We start from the raw sequence: 23,348 nt of genomic DNA on the forward strand, positions 1-23,348 counted from the left end.
CTTCTGAATACGAAACAATTTTTTCTGAAGGATGCCTGGTAATCTACCATTTATTAAATAATGACATAAAGAGATTCCTATTTATTCTTAGGGCAGAGAAAAATTGAAATTTGGGATTTAAAGCATAACTGCTTTTTTCTTTAATTGAAGCAAAGCTCGGAATCCAGAGCTGTCTTAATAATGTGAGGTCTACAATGACCAACACAGGTGATGTTCTTTGGCCTCCTAGGTATGTATGACTAATACTCTACAATGGACAATAATACACAAGCACTGGTCTCTGCATTGATCTGGCCTGATGTGTTAGAATGACCATGGTGCTCCTGCTTCCTCCTTAAAAATAATATTTAATATCTAAATTTTGAATATATAAAAATATTTTGTATTAATTTAAATAATTAATGATCCCTTAGATATCACCCCCCCCACCTACCAGTAACTGTCAGAACTTAAAAAAGCCCTTTTCATTTTAGTTGTGTTGGCTACTTAAAATCTGGAACCGAAGACTTAACTCCGGCCAAAAATGCAACTATATAAGGAAGGTAAGCTTATGACAAACTTTCAGACCTAAATCTAGTTGCTGGGCAATTTAACCAGAAACAAAACGACGATAAACAACTATTAGTGAGGCAGTAGAAAGACTTTATTTCTAATATTCTGATATTAACTGTATTTTAAGCTGCACATATAATTTTCACATCTTTAAGAGTTTACTCGAAAATTCTCAACAATCCTCTCTCCACCCTTTTTTGTAGAAATTCCAAAGTTAGGATGCTTCTGAAGAATCTCTTACCCTTTTCTGCTTATCTGTTTGAGAAGGAATATTATTTAATCAAAGAAATCTCTCTTGGGGTCCCTGGGTGGCTCAGTCGGTTATGTGTCTGCCTTTAGCTCAGGTCATAGTCTCAGGGTCCTGAGACTAAATCCCACATCAAATTCCCTGCTCAGCAGGGAGGCTATTTCTCCCTCTTCCTCTGTCCCCTTGCATCTCTCTCTCTCTCTCAAATAAATAAATACATAAATAAAATCTTAAAAAAAAAAAATCTCTCTCATTTGTAAGTTTTCTTAGGTGTTTTATTTCATTACATATTTTTTTTTAAAGATTTTATTTATTCATTTGACAGAGAGAAATCACAAGTAGATGGAGAGGCAGGCAGAGAGAGAGAGGGAAGCAGGCTCCCTGCCGAGCAGAGAGCCCGATGCGGGACTCGATCCCAGGACCCTGAGATCATGACCCGAGCCGAAGGCAGCGGCTTAACCCACTGAGCCACCCAGGCGCCCCTCATTACATATTTTTTAAGTTTTATTTATTTAAATACTCTCTATACTTAATATGGGGCTTGCACTCACAACCCTAAGATCAAGAGTTCCACACTCTTCCAACTGAGCCAGCCAGGAACCCTCAGGTATTTTGTGTTAAAAAAAATCCGGGGGCACCTGGGTGGCTCAGTGGGTTAAGCTTCTGCCTTCAGCTCAGGTCATGATCTCACGGCGTTGGAATCAAGCCCCACATCAGGCTCTCCGCTCAGTGGGGAGCCTGCTTCTCCCTCTCTCTGCCTGACTCTCTGCCTACTTGTGATCTCTGTCTGTCAAATAAATAAATTTGTTTTAAGATTTTATTTATTTATTTGATAGAGAGAGACACACACAGCAAAAGAGGAAACTCAAGCAGGGGGAGTGGGAGAGGGAGAAGCAGTCCTCCTGAGCAGGCAGCCCAATGCAGGGCTCGATTCCAGGACCCTGGGATCATGACCTGAGCTGAAGGCAGACGCTTAACGACTGAGCCACCCAGGCACCCCAATAAATAAAATCTTTAAAACAAACAAAGTTCCCGCAGACTGACATTTACTTACAGTATTGTAAAGCTTATCAAACTCTGCATATCTCCTGAAGACAAACCATTCACTCCTGCCCATTGAGACCAGAACTTTATAAACCTGTGGAAATAAAAAATAGCATTAACAAAACTTGATTGCAAAAAAAAATCATTAGCTATTTAGTAGGTGAATCGCCCATTTTTATACTCATGATTAGACATCCATGTTTATGCATGATTCTCTAAAATACACAAGTATACTGGCTAAAAGACTCACTTAGTCTTCTTGAAAGGAGATATTTTATTTTATTTATTTTTTAGGAGATATTTTATTTTTAAAATGTTATGAAATATTTCTACAGTTTTCAAAAGAATAACACAGTGAACACCTGTGAATTCATTCAGATGTCTGAATTCTAACATTTGCCATTCTTGTTTCAGACCCTTTCCCCAAGATTACAACATTATAGATTCAATTGATGCTATTCTCCTCTCTTCTTCCCCAGCAGTAACCATTATCTTGAAATTATAAAGTATTTTCCAAAGTGATGCGGGGCACACAGTAAAGACTCAGCTAAAAGTTCTTCTTCTAGGTCATCTTGTACACAGTATTTTTCAAACGAGGAATTATCCTCAGACTTCCTACTACTATCTTACCTGTGTTTAATAATCATATATAAATATATATAACTCCATATAACCAGAGTCAACAACCCTATGAAGTAAGCAGAACAAATACTATAACCCTTACTATATACGTTAGAAATTATGGCTCAAAAAAGTTTAATAATTTGCCCAAATTCACAGACTTATGAGACTAAAATGCAAACCTTTTAGCCCTTTATATACCAGAGCCAGTATCAAATCATCAACCATTATAATACAGAATTAATTCTGATAATCCATCCCATCCCATTCTCTCAGAGTATAATTCAACATAATAATGTAGAGAGGATGGTTTGGGACTCTAAACATCTGTTTCATTTCTTTTTTTTCTTTCTTTTTAAAAGATTAATTTGAGAGAGAAAGCGAGAAAGAAGCATGAGGGGTGGGGAAGGGCAGAGGGAAATGAAGAGAGTCTTAAGCAGACTCCACACTGAGCAGAGAGCCTGACACAGGGCTTGATCCCGGAACCCTGAGATCATGACCTGACCTGAAACCAAGAGTCGGACACTTAACCAAGTATGCCACCCAGATGCCCCATGTGTCATTTCTAAAGAGAAAAGTAACAAGAACCAAGGTGTTTGAGGAAAAGCTCAATGATGAATAACTTGGGTTATGAATTAAAGAGATAGGAATTACTTTGGAGTTTACAATACAGCAGTCCACAGTCTTTCAGACAACTTGGAGTAAACAAGGTTTATTTTAGAACATGGGCATACAAATATGTATAAACTATCCTTTCCCATAAAAGATTGAAAGCTATGCTCACAGGTTCATAGATAATACTCTGAGGACAGCACCTCTCCGAGACTGCATGTGATTAGAACGAGAATTCTGTAGCACTCTGTAAGATACGGTCACATTAGCAAGAGCACAGTGAGAAGGGTCCCAGGTTGCAAACCACATTCCTCTGTGAGAGAGAGGATAAGATCCCACATGGAAGGTGAAACAAAGTCCTTGGTATCAATCACTGGAGTTAAGTGATGGATTACTTAGACTGAGAGAAAAAGGGCACCCAGGTACCTACATGAGCTACATACATCTGGTGGTGGGTGGTAACATGGCTCTTCTGGTCTTAACCAAGAAGGCATCAAGTGGTCTAAGAGGAAGATGTTGGATGTAAGACATCTGTTGGATGTAAGACACCAGATTTATTTGTAAGATGATACAGCTCACAAGGAGAGAAGAGGGAAGTAGAGGATAAAGAACCTGGTTAAGGGGCCGCTGAAGCTATGGTGTTTCTAAGACCAGATTACAGATTTAACTCATGGAGCACTCAGGATCAGACAGGACTGCTAGCAAAGAATCAGAAACTTAGGTTTAGATTATTGCAAGCTTCTTGAATTAGTTATGCTGGCTTCCTAGTATGGTAAGGTGGTTTCCCATGGTTACCCAAGGACAGCCAAGACTAGAAGCCACAAATAGGCTCCAGGCAGAAGCAGCCCTGCTTCAGATAAAGCCCCATGAAGTTACCAATCAGCCGTATGACTTATGAACAAGGGCTTTTTTTTTTTTTTTTTTTTTTTTTAAGATTTTTATTTATTTGAGAGAAGGAGAAAGCAGAGAAAGAGAAAGCCTAACTCAGGGCTCCATCCCAGGACCTCGGGATCACGACCTGAGCCAAAGGCAGACACTTAAGTGACGGAACCACCAAGGTGCCCTAAACAAGGGCCTATTACATGAATTGAAATAAAACACGAGTTTGAGGTAACAACAAACAAGAGTTTGAGGTAACAACAAACTCTTCAAATTTTAAAAAACACTTTCATTTGCAGAAGATGCACAAGAATTCACAGATAGTACGATACTTATTACAATATAAAATTATTATTATTATTTTTTTTTTTAGTATTTCCTTACTGCCTTTTACCACCAGAAAGTGAGTTCCTTGAGAGCCAGGGATGTTATCATTCTTGCTACCTACCATACCCCCAGTGCCTAGAACAGCATCTAGCATGACGCAAAAACTCAATGACAATTCGTTGAATGGATAAATAATCTAAGTATAATTTAAACTTGGTTTAAATTAAGACATCCTAGAAGATAATGCATTTCTCTGTTAGAAGCTTCACAGCATAGATCTATATAAAAGACATGAGAACTAGAGTATAAAAATATTATCAAATAGCAAATAACACAATCTCTGTTTTCATTCCCAAGTATGACACAGGAATCTGGGACCCACTGAGGCTCAACACAGAGTCTGCATTGGATGAGGTAGGGTCTATCCGTGTTGACTAGAACGGAGGTTCTTGAGGATTGCCCTGTAGTGATCAGCAACTAATATGTGAACTCAGTACTACTCTTCATTCAACATCAATTCAACAAATACTTCTAAAATATCCAACTCTGTTCTGGGTACAGATAAAGAGGATAGGGGCACATGGGTGGCTCAGTCATTAAGCATCTGCCTTCAGCTCAGGTCATGATCCCAGGGTCCTGGGATCAAGCCCCACATCAGGCTCTCTGCTTGGCAGGAAGCCTGATTCTCCCTCTTTCTGCCTGTGTTCCCCCTCTTGCTGTGTCTCTCTCTGTCAAATAAATAAAATCTTAAAAAAAAAAAAAAAGCTAAATAGGGTAGAGGCACCTGGGTAGCTCAGTTGGGTAAGTATCTGACTTTTGATCTCAGCTCAGGTCTTGATCTCAGCATTGTCAGTTCAAGTCCTGCAGCAGACTCAAGGCTGGATGTAGGGCCTATACTAAAAAAAAATGGGTGATGCACCTGGGGGGCTCAGTTGGCTAAGCATCCGACTCTTGATTTCGGCTCAGGTCATGATCTCCGGGTTTTGAGATTGAGCACTGTGTTGGGGTCTCTGCTGAGCTTGGAGGCTGCCTTAAGATTCTCTTTCCCTCTCTCTCTGCCCCTCACCGACCACCTCCTCCAAAATTAAATAGGGTAAGCAGGACAGACAGTAGGTGTACTCTACTATATACCTCTACTGTACTGTAAAGAGTAGGAGTAGGGAGGGCTGTGAAGGTGCTATTTTATATAGGGTGGTCAGAAAAAGCCTCTCTACAAAGGCAACGTTTGATCATCTGAAGCAAGGAAATGAACAAAGTGATCTGGAGGAGGCCTTCAAGAATGCAGGGGACAGCTCTGGGAACAGCTGGGTAAGAACAATGCTATAGACTTCCTGAACCTTTCAAAGATGGCATGAAAATACCTCTATCATGAAAAGTAAATGGACACTGAGATAACTCACTGCCTGTATTTGTTATATATGAACTTCCATCAAACTTGGCAGGAGGTTATGCCCTTGAAGGACAGAATGCTCATGGGTTTAAAAAAAAAAAAAAAAGAAAAGGGAAGGAAAAAAACCTTTCATACACTTCACTATTTTACTGAGGTACACTGACCTCTTATTTACCATCAATGTGACGTTTCTAAGACTTGCTTATAAGATTGTGGGATAAATGAACAATGTTTAAGATACTGCTGTAACAGACACTGAGCAGAGGCAAATGGCCAGACACACATTGCAGTCTTTCCTCAGTCTCTCCTCTGGGCTTTGGTACAGGGTATGGAGGTACATTTATTAAGAAAAGGAAAACAGGGGCACCTGGGTGGCTCAGTGAGTTAAAGCCTCTGTCTTCGGCTCAGGTCATAATCCCAGGGTTCTGGGATGGAGCCCTACATTGAGCTCTCTGCTCAGCAGGGAGCCTGCTTCTCCCTCTCTCTCTGCTTGCCTCTCTGCCTACTTGTGATCTCTATCAAATAAATAAATTAAAAAAAAAAAAAGAAAAGGAAAACAGAGGAGAGAAGAACAGAAGCTGTTTCTAGTTCCTTGTCTGGGACTTTGGGACAAAAGTGTCATTTGGGGGTTCCAGCCCCACCTACTTAAGAGAGGAGACTGGATCGCGCTTGCTCTCTCTCTCTCTCTCTCTCTCTCTGACAAATAAATAAATAGAATCTTAAAAACAAAACAAAACAAAAATACACATGGGTGGCTCAGTCAGTTAAGCATCTGCCTTCAGCTCAGGTCATGATCCCAGGGTCCTGGGATCAAGTCCCACATTAGGCTCCTTGCTCTGCAAAAAAGCCTGCTTCTTCCTCTACCTGCCACTCCCCCTGCATGTTTGCTCTCTCTTTCTCTGAAAAATAAATAAATAAAATCTTAAAAATGAAAGAAGGAAGGAATGAAGGAAAGGAGGAGACTGGAGTGGTCAGACCAAAGGGTTTAGTTTAACTCCTCAGTTTTCCCATGTGACATGAACTCTGAGTTGAAAGTCAGTTGTCATGGATGCAATGGCTGAAGCGAGGTGATCCCCAGGTCAGAGGTCAGGGTAGACCACCTGAATCAAGAGCAATGAAAGGAATGGCAGAGCCTCAGTGGGGTCTACAGCCATCAAGACCAATAGGAAGCTGGGTCAGCAAGAGTCACCACCACTCTGGCTAAGCCAACAGAGAATAGAAAACAAATCAGTTGATTGACTGCAGATGCCAGCAGTGAATGCCAACAAAATGTCCAGGGCTAGATCAGGTCAACTACTGCTGGCCGTTTGCCAGATCAGTCACTCTACACCCAAAACAGCAAAGATCTAGAGGGCTGACAAGAATGCAAGAGCCTTCAGCAGGCTACCATGAGGTCAATCAATGACTCAATAAATACCATGAAAGGGGACACCTCTCCACTCATAAACCATGATGTCAAGTTGGAGAAGCATGTGTTCAAATAGGAGAAATAGAGTAGAATGAAGACAGCCTTAGCATTTTAACTTAAAAGAACTGCTTAAATTTTAGCTCAAACTAAGTGTTAAACAGAATTGAGTTAAATGAGTTTCTTTATACTACTCAGCAGGTGGTGGAAGATTACAAGGAAGAGCAGATCAGTTATAGACAAGATAAATGATACTGTTTCAGGGGGAGGAGGGGAGGGGATCTCTGAATATACACACAAACAGGACTGCTGGGAATAAAACAGGATGTTTCATTACACTCATTAGAGAAATAGCTACTCTCACTGATACAATGATTCAGCAAACATTCACTGTGTTTATTCTTTATAGTTCCATATTAGATATTATGGTGATAAAAAAGATAAAATTAGAAATGAACTTTGCCTTTCAGGTAAAAAAGAGATAAAATACTGGATTAAATACTTCAAAAATTGAGGTAGAAAATGATTAATGTCATAAGAAAGGTGCTGTGGAAACTGCAAGACAGGGGTTCTTAACATGGGATCCATGACTTCTGGAGTCCATTCACCTCCTGATAATGCATGTGAAATTATGTGCATTTGTAAATCACTGTGCCTGCACAATTTTTAGTGAAAGGATCTACTGGAGTTTCATAACTTTTTCCCCAGGGGATAAGTAAACAGGCAAAAATCTGAAAAAGAAACTATATTCTGTTACAGTACAAAGGGAGGACTGTGGAAGATATATAATTTTAAAGGTGTGTAAGATCTGGATTATGTGGAAACATGGGATGGAGGAGTTCTAGGTTAGGGAAGAACAAAAGCAGATATGGAAATATTATCTATATTCATTTTTTTCTCCATACGCTTTATAGTACATACTTACAGTAAACCTCTTCTTTTTCTCTCTGTGTTCATCAGAACTGGGAATGCTGACACTTGGGCAGCTTTCCTTGTAGTCCATGTTATAATCCCTTTGAGTTTATTGTCTCAAAAGGACACCAAAAAATAAGTCCGAAGAAATAGTCAGCAGAGGACACAGTTAGTTAATCCAAAACATAAAACCTCTTGAGGTAATATTCAAATTCCATCATGCAACCTTAATCAACAGAAAAAAGAAACAAAGAAAAGAAAAAGAAAAAAAGAAAGCATGGATTAGCAAAATAATTTAAAAATACAATGATTTGTCATTATTCACAGGACCCACTTTATGTTTATTCTGTCCGGAATTTACATTTGATCCTAAAGCACAGCCCAGGTTAGAGATACAGTTTTTCTGCCCCATCAATAGCTATACCACAATGAAACATGTGTGTCCCACCTGCCTTCCTTATTATGAAGAAATTCTAGGAGCTACAGTTCAGGTGAACTGACACCAACTTGCACCTAAAAGGGTTCTATTTTGTTAGATTTCGAGGAGGGTTTTTCAATGTTTATTTTCCATTTTTTTTTTAAGTTTATTTATTTAAGTAATCTCTACACCCAAGGTGGGGCTCCAACTCACGGGCCTGGGATTCAGAGGCACATGCTCTTCTGACTGAGCTGGCCAGGCAGTCAAGTGTGTTTTTTCAGACTTCTTGCATCAAGATGAGCAGACGAAGCCTGCTTCAGATTAGGATCCTATATAGTAATTATTTACTCCTGTTTTAGATGTGAGGCAACTGAGACATGGAGACATTAAATAAATTACCCATCCAGGATGTGAACCCAGGCTGTGTACACGGCTCCAGTCTTGACTCTTAACCACTGCGCTAAGCTGCATTTTAACAACTGTGGATTTTATGCCCTGGGCCCCTGGTCAAAGATATTACAATCTTCCTATAGAACAAATACAGTTATGTTATTATCATTCTGCCCGGGGACAAAGGGCTTGATATGTCAAACTGATGTCACTTTTGCTACACACAGCAGCTCACTCTCTCCACTGATACAAAATAATACCCTTTAAAGAGTTACTTTGCCAGTTTCCCTGGTGACTAATTTTAGGAAGTCACACCGACAGATCTAATAATTGTAAATAAATTACAGTGAAGCAATGATTTCAAATATCTACCAATAGGCGTTGCATATTCAGGTATGGTGAGTTTGAACTGGTTATAAAGGTGCTTCCTTTGAGAGGATTCAAAACCCACTTTGCTAGACCGGATGAATGCAGTCAAGAAGGATTTACATGTAGTTGAATTAGTTGTCAGAAAACATAGATACGTAGCTGACCCACTCCTAAACTCAGAGTGCCGCATAAAAGCAGCCAGCTTCTTTAGCTCACCCATTAGACCAGGGCGGCCACCTGATCAAAGTCTTGCCCGCAGTCCCAGCGCTCTACTGCCACAGAATCAGAGCAGGTGGAACCTTAGCTCTTCTAAGGCAGATTAACCTTGTCTAGGAGCCCGAGACCGACATCAGCCCATTCTCTATCTGTAGCAGAAATGACAAGAGAGTGGAAGTCACAGTGCTACACTTTCCACACCTATCCCTTGAGAATGTGAGACCCAGGGCATGGTGGGCCCTGCTGGTACCATATTATGTATGAGCTTGAAGGTCTGTTTGTGCCTAACTGTGCACAATCCACAGGAGCAGAACTAGAGGAAGACATCAAGTCTCAGGTCTTCCCTTTGGAAGGGACAATAAGGTATGACATTAAATGGCATCAGAAACACATGAAGGGGGAAAGAGCTCAGAAGCAGGATAAGTTGTTTCATACAAGATACCCAGAGTACAAGTATAGTAGGCAATTTAGTATAGAGCCCAGCACTTAGGGGGATGCCAATTCTCCTAACTACCTATTCTTCTCACCCCTTAGTGCACCCTAATGACAGTTAGCTCCACAAGAACCGAGGAAGAAGTTCAACTCTGGGAAGAGACCACTTTTATAATGGAAAATTTGCAGAATCTCAGAAATTTTTACCAGTAAGAGTCTGAAGAGCATATATGGGAGTACATTCAAAGGATTGAGGAGGACTAAATAGGAGATTACTGTGATCCTATAATGGTCACAGTCCTTTTCCAGATCTCCCTGAGAGAGACCTGCACCCATGCACAGGGGTGACAGCCCCCTGTGGAAAGAGAAATACAGTCCTTTCAAGGGTTACTAGACACTAGACCTAAACTGACACTAATCCCTGAAGATCCAAAGCAGGGCCCACAGGTCAGAGTGCATATCTCATTCCAGAAAAGAGATGAGTGATGAAGTCAACCCTGGTATCCCATGGTGGGTACCATGCGAACACAGGCCCATCCTGTGGTTACCTCCCTAGTCCTAAAATTTTTGTGCAAATGGATATACTTAGTAACTGGCCAAGCTCCCACATTGGTTCCCTGTCCTATGTCATAAAAGCCATATGGAAGAAAGGGCCAGGAAGAAACCCCTGGAACTCTTACCCTCTCCCTACTAAGAAAGTAAACCAAAAACTGTACCACATCCATGGGAGAAGCTCAGAAATCGGTACTACTATCAAAAACACTGAAGGATACAGAGGTGTTGATTCCTATTATATCTCCTTTTTTTCCTTGCCAAAAGCCAGAAAGATCTTGGAACATAACAACAGATGGTGAGGCCAATCATGGCTGCACTTCTAAATGTGATACTTCTTGCTGGAGAAAATGAGCAAAACGTCTGCTAGCTGGTAGATAACTGCTGACCCAGCAAATGCTTCCTTTTCCATCATCATCAGTAAGAACAGTATGATGCAATTTCCCACCAAGTGCCAGACAGCAGTGCACCTTCAATGTTTTACCTGAGGGCTATTTCTGCACTGCCATAATATAGTCTGGAAGGACCTCGATCATCTCAGTATCCCAAAGATTACGACACTGGTCCATCACACAAATGGCATTCTGTCAACCAGATCTCAAGAACAAAGAAGTAGCAAGCACTCAGGATGCCTCTGTAAGATATATGTACAAGCCAGAGAATGGAGATAAAAGCCATAGAAGTTCAGGGATCTACTACATTGATGGTTTCTATGGTTCCAGATGTCTGAAGCAGGATATTGCATCTGAAGTAAAATTGCTACACTTGGCACCATGTCCACTAAGAAAGACGTAACATAACTGGTGAGTTTCATACGTGGATATAACCCATGAGGCTGCCAGTTTTTTCTGGGGCCTGATTCAAGAGAAGGTTCTTCAGCAGTAAAAGCTGCCCTAACTCTTGGGGCTATGCTTTAGCACACCCACTAGTACCACAAATGACATGACAGACAGGGATGGGCTAAGAAGCCTCTGACAAGCATCCAGAGAAGAGTAAGAGTTACAGACTCCTTAGGGTACTGTCAATAAGTTTTTTCCATTTGGTTCCTGGCTTGCTACTCAGCTCTGGCAAAGATTATATTCCTGCCCACGGGAAACCAAGAGACTATGTAGTAAGAACAGCCGTCATGAGAAGTATTATCTGACCAACCAATTCATAAAACTGGACTGTACGAAAGCTTTCCACTTGGTATGCTGAAAGCAAGACTGGGCCTGAGCAGGTCTGGAAGGCACAAGTAAACCACAGGAAAACCTGGTACTTGTAACACCTTCCTTGTAGGCTCTGGCACCACACACTCATGGAGAGGATCCTACGATCAGTTAGTAGAGGAGGGAAAAGACATGCCCATTTGTGAATGGACATGCACGGTATGCAAACCCCAACCAGAAATGAAACACTGTAGCTCTACCAAGGGATGGTCCTGACAGAGTGGTGAAGGGAACTCTTCCCATTAGGCACAATTCTGAGCAGTACATGTCAGGAGACAGGTGTCAGGAGAAATGCATGCCCAAGGAATGTATCTACGCTGACTTGTGGCCAATGGCTAAAGGATGGCTCACTGGTGAAAGAGCTGGAAAGAACAAGATTTGAATTGTTTTTCAAAGGGGAGAGCATATTCCCATACGTTGTACTTTCATTTTTTTAAAAATAAACATTTAAAAAAGTTTAAAAAGGAGGAGAGGGGGTGCCTGGGTGGCTCAGTAGGTTAAGCCTCTGCCTTCAGCTCAAGTCATGATCCTGGGGTCCTGGATCAAGCCCTGCATCGGGCTCTCTGCTTGGCAGGGAGCCTGCTTCCCCCTCTCTCTCTGACTTCCTCTCTTCCTACTTGTTATCTCTCCCTGTCAAATAAATAAAATCTTAAAAAAATAAAGTAAAATAAAAATAAAAAGGAGAGGTTTGCAGATGTACTGGAAGGAGTGGAAGTTGGCTGTGCCAAGTTAAGATTATTTTAACTGGTTAGATGACTGAGAAGCAGAAAGTTGTTGAAGGTATTTACCAAACTCAGATCTAAGACTTCTGGGAATTCGTGAGCATCCTGGGAGAATCAATCTATTAGACCTCAAAGAAGAGTTGTACTTATTTTCCACTGTGACCTGGTCTGAACTTCATGGGATCAGAAATTCCAAAGAAGTGCAGAAATATCTGAAAAAATGAAATCACTCTTTCAGAAGCAATTCATTCATCTTGGTGCTATGAATCATTGCTTACACTTCTTTGCTTGCCTTTTTTTTTTTTTTTTAAGATTTTATTTACTCATTTGAGAGAGAGAGAGACAGAGAGAGAAAGCACAGGCAGGGTAAGGGGAGAGGGAAAAGGAGACTCCCCATGGAGCCGAGAGGTGGACATGGGGCTCGATCCCAGGACCTGGAGAGCAAGACCTGAAGCGAAGGCAGATAATCAAACATCTAAGCCACCCAGGCCTCCTCTTTGCTTGCTTTTGATGCCTAAATATGTAAGGTTCCTGAATGATCAAGTATTTGTCATATCAGTTTCTGGAGTACTCATATTCAATCTTAAGGCAATGTCTGTGTTTGCACGGCTCTCTGACAATACACATCATTTTGTTGATATGGAGACCCATTAGCAACATATAAACTAGTATCAGAACAGCAATGGTCCCTGACTCAATGCACCTTCAGTCCTCAAAAGGACAAAACTGGCTGAAGAGTGATATTCTCCCTGATTTCATCAATAAGGACGACTGAACCTGGGCTAAAAACTGTGTTTTTATGTGATAAAATTTGGCTCAATTACCTTCTTGAGTCACTTTCAAATTACTTACAAAATTCACTGAGTAACTTTGCTATTTGAATATAAAAATAATAATCATAAAAATTAAAGGCATATAGAAAAGCATATAGAAAAATATCCAGCATCTTAGCACACAGCAGACATGTACAGTCAATATTTTTGGCATATATTTCATTTTTTTTCTATATGTCTATAAACATATATGGGTGTGAGAATGTGTCTGTATTACGAGTATGTATGTACTCATGTATTAAAATGAAGGAAAATATTGTTTTACAAATTTGTACTTTAAACTCTATAATGTATTTTATTTTAATACCAGTAACCATAGTGATGATTATTATTACTGTGTGCTAGGCACTGGGTTGATATTTAATCTTCACAGTAACCCTAGGAGATACTATTGTCACTCTCCTTTTACATGGGAGCTAATAGACACAAAACTGGACTAAGTAACTGCTTGAAGTCACTGAGGCAAGTAGTTGGCGGAATCAGAACCTGAAGTGATGTCTCATTCCAGAACCTCTGCTTTAAAATGACACTATAACCCTTTCCTTCTCAAGACAACCTCAGGTTTGGTGGAGGGATGCTTTCACTGAGAAAACAGTCTAGTCCTGTTAAACTGAAAGCTAAGCCTATCCCCTAGCCATGTGTGTTTTATCAAGCCATCCAACCTGATAAGAAAATGGTCACTGCCCCAGTAAAGTGACCAATCTGGATTTCCAGGAGGAAACCTGGATGTCATTACACAGCATGGGGAGGGGAATTATGTCTGAATTAAGGAGATTCAGGGGCGCCTGGGTGGCTTAGTGAGTTAAAGCCTCTGCCTTCGACTCAGGTCATGGTCTCAGGGTCCTGGGATCGAGCCCCGCATCAAGCTCATTGCTCAGCAGGGAGCCTGCTTCCTCCTCTCTCTCTGCCTGACTCTCTGCCTACTTGTGATCTCTGTCTGTCAAATAAATAAATAAAATCTTAAAATACATACACACACACACACACACATTTGAATTAAGGAGATTCGGTGGGGCATGTCTAACAGTACTGGTCAATGGAAAACTGGCAACTCAATAAACAGACTTGGATCCTGTGGGAATGAATGTTTGGGGTCCTCCACCAGGAAACTCTGACAAGCTAAGGTGTTGGAAGAGGGTAGGGGAACATAAAATGGGTATTATTATCAACTTGAGGCAAAAGACTAGCTACAGATGCCAAGACTATAGCAATTTTGTTTTAGTTTAGTTTTCTTCTCTGTTCCCTTCTCTGAACACTGGCAGTGGTTCCAGGAGGGAGTGTGAATGCACTGAATACAGTGCCTGTCAGTGACAGACTGTGTTTCCCCTGAGTTAGGAACATAAGTGTTATGCCCAAAGTGTAAGAGGGAATACTGAAGAACAGGAAGGGGAGGACTCTGCTGGATATCCTCTGTGTCTGTTCAGATCCATATCCACCCTGCTCCATGCCCTGGGATGCTGACCTCGACAGCCTGTACACTTTAGGCCTCCCTGCTTTCTAGCTGCTGGTTGATTTCATGCCTCTGGCATGATGGGGGGCGGGAAACATTTGCTCATCTTGCTCCCTCCTGAGCAGGCTGCAGTTTGGTAGTACTGGTTCCTCCCTCTAAGGCCAAAAACTCCTGAGAGATGATTCCGTCCTGTGGGGATAAAATGCTACAATTCTCCACCTCAGTCCCTGGACAAAAGTAATCTAAACCCTTGTTTCCTAATCTGGAAAATGAGGCTAGCAACACCTACTTCATATGGTTGTTTAAGCATATGAGATAAGAAAAAGACCTCACTCTGTAAAAGTAGTCAATAAATTGGATCTAAGACAGCGATTCGTTTCAAATTACTTTCTATTCCTTTGTTCAACATACTTATTAGGCATTCCTTAGGAATTAAGCAATAAGACAAAGAGAAGAGAAAATCCCACCTGCAAAGACCTTATCTCATGGGGAATAATGATAAGCAATATAAAAATTTCAACACCTCACTAAGTGTGATGTTATGTGTATGCATGGTATACCACGAAATGACAGAGAAGGGCCACAAATGAAGACTGTCATATATTCTCAGCCTAACTAAAAATAAAGCCAGGCAGATACTGTAGCAGAAGTTTGAAAGAAATCACATTTGCCTGCTTCAATTTTCTCTGGAAAAAGGAAGCTAAAACCATATGTTGGAAATGAGGATGCTGCTTCAAGAAAAACAATGAGATTAAATCACTTGCCCCCCATAATAACTATTATTATTATTTAAAGAAAGAAATCACTTGTCTAAGCTACGATCCGGTTAATGGCTTGGATTTAAGTCCAAATTTGACTACCTCCAAAATCTATAGATACTTGTTTGTTATACTACACTGTCTCGCTTTAAATAAGGTCTTCCTTCTCTTCAAGCTAGATCAATCCAGTAACCTAACAACATTTAATATTTCATAGCTAAGTTTAATATAAGCCAGACTGTGGCTCCTCACCAAAGCCTTACTGACAGGAAAACCAAGGAGACACTGCAGCATGAAAAAGGTAATCTGCCCCAGGTAGTGGGTTCAGGATTTGAACCCAGGTGGTCTGCCCTCAGGACTCATACCATACTGCCTCTACAACATATATATCCTCTAAAGAGTCCTCTGTTAATCAATGAAGGCTCATAAATTTAGTCTTAAGTGGTCAGGAGTGAAACTATGAAAAAGATACTCTGCTATTACTATAACCTAATCTAGGTTTATTCTGTGAAACTGAAGCAACTAAAATCCTGCAAAATCATCTTAGAGCCAGTCAGGGAAATAAAACAGAGAAGAGGACTGATACAAGAACCCAAAATTAAAAACAAATGATAAAAAGGGAAGTTGTTCATGGGGAGATAAAACCTGGAATTTGGGGAGAAGTTCACAGGTATGTTAGGATTTTCAAAAGAAGAATGGGGATGGGGGAGCACCTGGCTGGCTGAGTCAGTGGAGCATGCAACTCTTGATCTTGGGGTCTTGAGTTCAAGTCCCACGTTGAATGCAAAGATTACTTAAAAAAAAAAAAAATCTTAAAAATGAAGAAGAAGAATGGGAAAAGAATCTGCTCTCACTCTGCTGGAGAATCACAAAACGGTCTTACAGATCGGTTCCCAGGGGCAGCAGGCTCACCTAGGGGTGGGTCATGTGGCTCTAATGAGACCAAATTCAGATACTAACTCAGAATGCAAGAACTAACCTTGATATTCACCTAGTCAATCAACTCAGACAAGTCCAACATGACAAAAAGAAGTGGATTAGATGAGAACAGAACTTTCAGGGACCAGCCAGACTTTAGGAGGGACAGTGATTTGCAAAGGTAAGACTAACAGTAAATATTATATTTATGTATAGTGATAGTGGTTCCTCAGGGGGACAGTGCACAATGCCGTGGTATTTTTGGTTGTCACAACTTGGGGGGTTGCTAAGTGGCTACATGTCAAGGACAATGCTAAACATCGTACAATCACAGGACAACCCCTACAACAGAAAGTCATCTAGCCTAAGATGTCAATACTGCTGAGGCTAAGAAACGAGTATCTATTAAGTACTAATGCTAGGCACTATTTGAAGCATGCCTTAGCACTAACACATCACTTGTTCCTCATAAAGACACATCAGTATCTTTACCTGGATTTTAGAGATGAACAAACCTAGGCTACAAGGTCCACATTTCACACAGCTTCAGGGAGTAGCCCTATATGGTGATCACAGCTCTGACCTGAGAGCCTGGGGTGCACACACTGTCTTTCAATTCCTTACAGTACTACTGCATGCATCCTCTTCTTCCAAATCACCTTTGGAGATACGGGGTGAAGATGGGAGAACGCCAAGTGTCCATTAGCTCTCAGGTTATAGAAAAGAAAGCCATGCGCCAGAAAAGCAGCATTCTGATTCTGTCACCTGGAGGGGTCAGGTTTGTGTAGCACTGTACGAGGAGTGGCCTAGCTTCATAAAACATCATACGTTAACATCTAACCAAGAGTGTGGGATACAGAATAGGCCCTAAGTATTGGTCCCATCACAAGGACGATCAAGGGCTAAATTGTGAAATAAGAAGGATACAAGAGGGGGCACCTGGGTGGCTCAATGGGTTAAGACTCTGCCTTCAGCTCAGGTCATGATCTCAGGGTCCTGGGACAGAGCCCCACATCGGGCTCTCTACTCAGCGGGGAGCCTGTTTCCTCCTCTCTCTCTCTCTCTCTCTCTGCCTACTTGTGATCTCTGTCAAATAAATAAATAAACAAAATCCTTTAAAAAAAAAAAACGACTTAAGAAAAGATGCTATCACAGGATATGGTTTTTTAAGGGGTGGGAGGAAGAAAGTTTAAAAATCATTAATAGGTTTTTTTTATATTCTGAAATAAAAAGTGGAAATAGGGATGAAACACCATGACAGAAAACTGTCCAAAATCAAGTTATGTTAAAATTCTGTTTTTAAAAATACTGCTTAAAATAGATTCGCATTGATTAAGGCTTTTGTTAAATTAAGTTTTTTATTTCAATTCCAGTATAGTTAATATCAGTTAAAGCCTTTTTTAGAGCATTTCCCCCCCCCTTCACCATTGTGCCTCTCTTTCTGTCCATTATATAAAATTACTGTCCTGGATCTTGTCCATCTCTGTTTCAGACACTCAAAAAAATGTTTTATAAGAAAATCCAAAGATTCTCCAGCTTTTTACCTCTAAAATTTAAGCAGAAGTTCTTAACTCCGTTTCTTTCACACATCACGGATACTGTTTGGCACTGACTAGTGGACCCTACCCAAAATTACAAGACAGATACATTCATAATTATCAGTATCCACTCTCAACTAATACGGCAGAGAGGGGTTCAGTGATTTATACCAAGGCATAAAAGAAATTAAGAACAATTCTGTTCCAAAAGGCAGGATGCAAACCTGGAAGAACTAAAATTTTCTTCAGCAGGGTGACAGGACCAGGTGCTGGATGTTTGGAAACAAGGGTCCTAAAGGAGAGAACTGACAAAGAGACAAAAGAAAATCCCTGTTCAGACCTGAGGCATGGCATAGGGTTGGTTTGGAAAATGGGGACTGACCCAGAGAATGTGAAAAGGAACGGGCATGGGGAAGGGAGCAGGAATTATTCCTGAGAACAGGCCAAAAGAGATTGGGTTCATTTTAAAACTACATTAAAAGCCCCTTGGGAATTCTTACTCCAAACTAACTAGTTACTTTAATGAAAGCTTACTGTAATAGTATATATCTGTATCTGTTTTACTTCCACCTTTTAGAATATTAGCTCCAAACATATCCAGCAGAAACAAAGCACATCTTTGTCACATCTGTAAATTAAATTCACTGCAGAACAGATTAAAAATCTAACAGGATCTCAATATTGAAGATACATAGTAACCTTCTCCCTACACATATCACAGGATGAATCAGTTACAACTTTTCCTGTTTTCCTTCCTTACTAATATATCCTTCCTCTAATCCCCACCCCACCCCCTCTTTGATTTTTCCCTCACTGTGTAATCACAAAGCAGTCCTAGTTTTTCCAAGGTTTATCACATCTCTTATTTGAGGTACCTTTTATTTATCCTGATTCTTTTTTTTTTTTCCTAAAGATTTTATTTAGGGGCGCCTGGGTGGCTCAGTGGATTAGGCCGCTGCCTTCGGCTCGGGTCATGATCTCGGGGTCCTGGGATCGAGTCCCGCTTCTCTCTCTCTCTCTCTCTCTCTGGCTGCCTCTCTGTCTACTTGTGATTTCTCTCTGTCAAATAAATAAATCTTTAAAAAAAAAAAAAAGATTTTATTTATTCACCTGACAGAGATCACAAGTAGGCAGAGAGGCAGGTAGAGAGAGAGAGGAGGAAGCAGGCTCCCTGCTGAGCAATGAGCCTGATGTTGGGCTGGATCCCAGGACTCTGAGATCATGACCCAAGCCAAAGGCAGAAGCTTTAACCCACTGAGCCACCCAGGCACCCTCTATCCTCATTCTTGATAAAGAAAAGTGATACATAAATTAGAAATAAAATATGTGTAAAATAGTCAATTTGGGACACAATATAGAAGAATAGTCTGCGCCCAGCAATTTGAAAGGCATATCCAAAAACTTGGACAAAAGTTACATGAGTCTGTTGGTTTTCTGAAACTGGCTCCATTTAATACAGATATTTAAGGAAAGGACTGAGTGAGGCAGTAGGAGGAGCACAGTCCTCTGTTTTCCAATACTAGACCCAAAGCTGCCAGGATAAGGAATACGGTCCTAAACTGAGTCCAAATGATAACATGACCTTCCACAGGTTCCAGAACTGACAGAATAGAGATGTTCACTGAAGCTGCAATGCTCTGCTCTATCCTTCTCAGCCTCCTAAGGTCACTGTCTTGGGTTTCCCAATACCAGAACACCAGCCCTATTCCTGGCTTCCCAAGCTTTTCCACTGGAAAGCACACTCCCAATATATGTTTCAGGAGGACAGGAACAAAGAACACTTTCAAAGATGATTCTTGGAGGACTGTGATCACTGGCAGAGTGATGGGTGGATGGATGATTATATGAGACATGAGAAAAAGGAACGTGGAGTTTCACACAATTAGCAGTAGTAAAATACTGCAGGTCCTAAGAAGTCTTGCTCTGGCTCTCTCGCTGGGAAGACTTGGAAAAGTGAGGAGGAACCAAAATCAAAACAACTAAATGCCAAAGAACCCCCCACAAAGATAACAATCACCATCACATTTCACAGTCTTTTTAGAGAAGCTCCAATCTGCTCTCTTTCTTTCCTCTCTTACCCCTTGCAATCCATTATTCCCATAGTAACCAGGGTCATTTTCTTCATCACTACAAATCTGATAATTTCACCCTATCACTTAAATCCTTTCTATTCTTCCCACTGCCCTTAGAATAAAATCCAACTCTGAATTATTGCCAATACCCTACAAACACTCACATGGCCTAATCTCTTCTTATCTCTCCAGCTGCATCCCACCAGTGCCTCCCACAACCCTACTCACTAGACTCCCGTGGGAACAGCCTCCTTCCTACTTCTCACACACACTGAGCACTCTCCCATCTCATCTCTTGTACCTGTGTCCCCTCTGACTAGCATTCTCTCTCTCCAGCTCGTCACACTGAGGCTTTGTTCAAATGCCACCTCCTGCAACATGCCTTCAAGACCACCTAACTACAGTGCCCCTTCCCCAAAATAATTTGTCATCACCCTGGTTTTTTCCATTTTAGCATTTATAATCATCTAAGATTACATCTTGTAGGTTGAGAACCTCCCTGACTAGACTGTAGAAATTGTGACTTTTATACTGCCATGTACTGGGGTGGTACACATTTCATTTATTCTTTCAACAAACAGGTGGAGAGAGGCATGTAAAAATTCCCATTTGCAGGCTTAAGTGGGTAGAAGAAGAATAAATGAAACAAGATGGGATTGGGAGGGAGACAAACCATAAGTGACTCTTAATCTCACAAAACAAACTGAGGGTTGCCGGGGGGAGGGGGTTTGGGAGAAGGGGGTGGGATTATGGACATTGGGGAGGGTATGTGATTTGGTGAGTGCTGTGAAGTGTGTAAACCTGGTGATTCACAGACCTGTACTCCTGGGGATAAAAATATATGTTTATAAAAAATAAAAAATTTAAAAAAAAAATTCCCATTTGCCAAAAATTCCCATTTTCCTCTTTACTAGATTAATTCCATTATTAAACATACTAGTATGCTACAGTACTCGAACAAAATCCTGAAAAATACAGATTTATTTAACAGATACTTACACAGTGTTTACCATGTGCTAGAGATGTGTAATTAGTCTGGGCCCCATCTTTTATTATTTGTATGAATGATCCATCTGATGTGCACCCTTAAGTAAGGCTTTTGAAAACAAGGAGAACTCAGGGTAAACACAGATGCCTATACAGTGTGATAAAGGAAACTTTACTCCAAAGCAAATATTTGCTTTCAAGTTTTTTTTTTTTTTAAAGATTTTATTTATTTATTTGAAATAGAGAGAGAGAGATCACAAGTAGGCAGAGAGGCAGGCAGAGAGAGGGAGAAGCGGACTCCCTGCTGAGCAGAGAGCCCGATGCGGGCCTCGATCCCAGGACCCTGAGATCATGACCTGAGCCAAAGGCAGAGGCTTAACCCACTGAGCCACCCAGACGCCCTAAGATTCTTGTTCTGAGAGTAAAACTTTACTGGTTAGCACAAAACAAGAAATTTAAATAGCAGTATGATCTGAATCTAAATTTAAATTATAGTATGTTAGATTTAAGTCCTGATTTATATTAGCTACTTATTAGTAAAATTAATATGCAGATTTTTACCTTAAAATTTTAAAATTAAAAAAATTAGGACTTTTATATATATTTTCCCTACCAACTATTTCCTGCCAATAGAAATTGCAGCTTCATCCTAGGGATGGTAAAATAAATTTAGTCGACACCTGTAAACACTCATAATCAAGAACAAAGAGAGTAAGTTAGGCTAGTGCATGTTCTAGAATGGGAAAACCCCAGACAAGGTTTGGGAGGCAACAAGAGAGAAAATTAAATTTCAGAAATGTCTATAGACGTCCTAGAGACAAGTTTTAATTTATCAGAAAAAATCACATGCAAAATAAAAGCATTCACTCAACTGGAGTATGTGCAAGGACACATTGGTAATGAAATGAAACAAAATATACTGAACCAGATGCTGATAACAAATAATAAAACTGGAAGCTTCACACAATAGATAAACTCAAGTATCTTCTATCTGTCTCTTTTCTCTGAAGAACTAAAAGCTTCTGGCATATAATTTCTCCATATGTACAGGAAAATAAGAAAGAAGTATGAACATTTTATTAGTTTAAAAATAAGGGAAAGCAAGTAAACTACATTCTGCAGACCAGAAAGAGGAAGAGAAAGTTCAGTCTTACCCAGTTCAGAAAACAAAGCAGAGTGACATTATTTGTGTGTAGAGATGCAAAAACAAAATAAAGCTAGGAATAATTCCCCCACAAGAAAAACCAAAGCTGCAGATGTTGCTCCATAAAGTCCGTCTTGCCCTACTGGTTTTGTGTATCTTTTTAAACGTCTGTGTGTCCAATTACGTGGGTGTTGGGTACGTTGCTCTCCCTACACCTCTTTCCTGCTCAGTATCTTCATTTAGATCTTTTTATGTAGTACTGAATTTACCCCTGCCTTCTTCCTTAATTGTCCATATTGTAGAAATGATTGTTGAAGCTCAATATTTAATGATTTAAAGACCTATAAATAGAACTTTAAGTTCACTTTTACTTAAAAAACAAAGAAGTGGGTGTACTTTAAAAAGTAACTGGAACTTTTATGTGTGTGGTATTTGTCCTCCAGGAGCTAATATGTACCAAAAAGAAAAGATAAGTGCCCAAAGAATTACAATGCAAAACAGACTGTGATAAATTCTCTAAGAAAAGTATGAAAAGTTTCTAGAATTCAGAGGAAGGAAAGACAAAAAAACAAAACACTTCCCACTGAACTTTTCTAGGTATCTGGGGTGATTATAACATGTGAGGGAGGATCTGAAGGCTGGGCACTCAAAACAGAAAGAGCAGCAAAAGTCCTCAGTACAAAGAATAGCCATTCGTTCAATTTGTCTGAATTCCTGCCCACTTAACAGGAAAAGATCCACTCCACTTGGTAAAAACAGAAAGAGAAACTGTCACAACATTCACCTTTAGCTTTTACATGGCATTATCATTAAAGCCTTATTTTACAAGTATAAACTGGAAATCACTTTTCTTACATATAGGAGCCAGAGGTTGGAAAAGTGTGTTTGAATCATGTAGAGAACTCTGAATGCCAGGCTTCTCACTCTGGATTTCATTGTGCAGATGAGGATGTAAAGGCATTTGAAAAGGTAATTTGAAAGGTTGTAGGTGTAGAGAATGAAATGAAATGGAGGAGAGCTTAAAGAAACTGGGGTTTGGCAACAATAGGAATGGCAGGCAGGTTTGCAAAAAACTGACCTAAGAAATAAGTAATAGGTATTTGCATGTGGAGTGCAAGGTGGAAGGAGGCATTAAGATTGCTTCAAGGTTTTATTCCTCGGTAATCAGAATAAATAACTAGGAATGGGGGGAGGGAAGAGAGAGCAAGGCAAAATGACAGCAAACTAGTTTAAGTAAATACTAGCCCAAGCTGGAAATGTCTGCATCAGATGCACAGATCTGACACCTTCCGGTGCCAGGCATTGTTTCCAGGCACTTAGGATACAGCAGTGAACACAACTGGCAAGCACCA

General features: G+C 40.4%; 1 protein-coding gene across 4 annotated transcripts in view; it reads right to left on the bottom strand.

Annotated features, from left to right (window-relative positions):
• SGK3 (serum/glucocorticoid regulated kinase family member 3) overlaps positions 1-23,348 on the bottom strand; it is a 145,054-nt gene that overhangs the window by 60,961 nt on the left and 60,745 nt on the right. For 3 of the 4 annotated variants that reach the window (XM_045075712.1, XM_045075711.1, XM_045075714.1), the window contains exons 2-3: positions 8,003-8,215; positions 1,854-1,937 (exon numbers count right to left, since the gene is read on the bottom strand). In XM_045075712.1, coding sequence (XP_044931647.1) covers positions 1,854-1,937; positions 8,003-8,080 — 162 coding nt within the window. In that variant the 5' untranslated portion in view covers positions 8,081-8,215. Of the gene's footprint in view, positions 1-1,853; positions 1,938-8,002; positions 8,216-12,362; positions 12,387-23,348 lie in introns of those variants that run through there. The other variant, XM_045075713.1, reaches the window with a different exon arrangement.

Source organism: Mustela putorius, unplaced genomic scaffold (genome assembly GCF_011764305.1).
Source record: "Mustela putorius furo isolate JIRA1106 unplaced genomic scaffold, ASM1176430v1.1 tig00000151_pilon_pilon_pilon, whole genome shotgun sequence".
NCBI classification, from domain to species: Eukaryota; Metazoa; Chordata; class Mammalia; order Carnivora; family Mustelidae; genus Mustela; species Mustela putorius.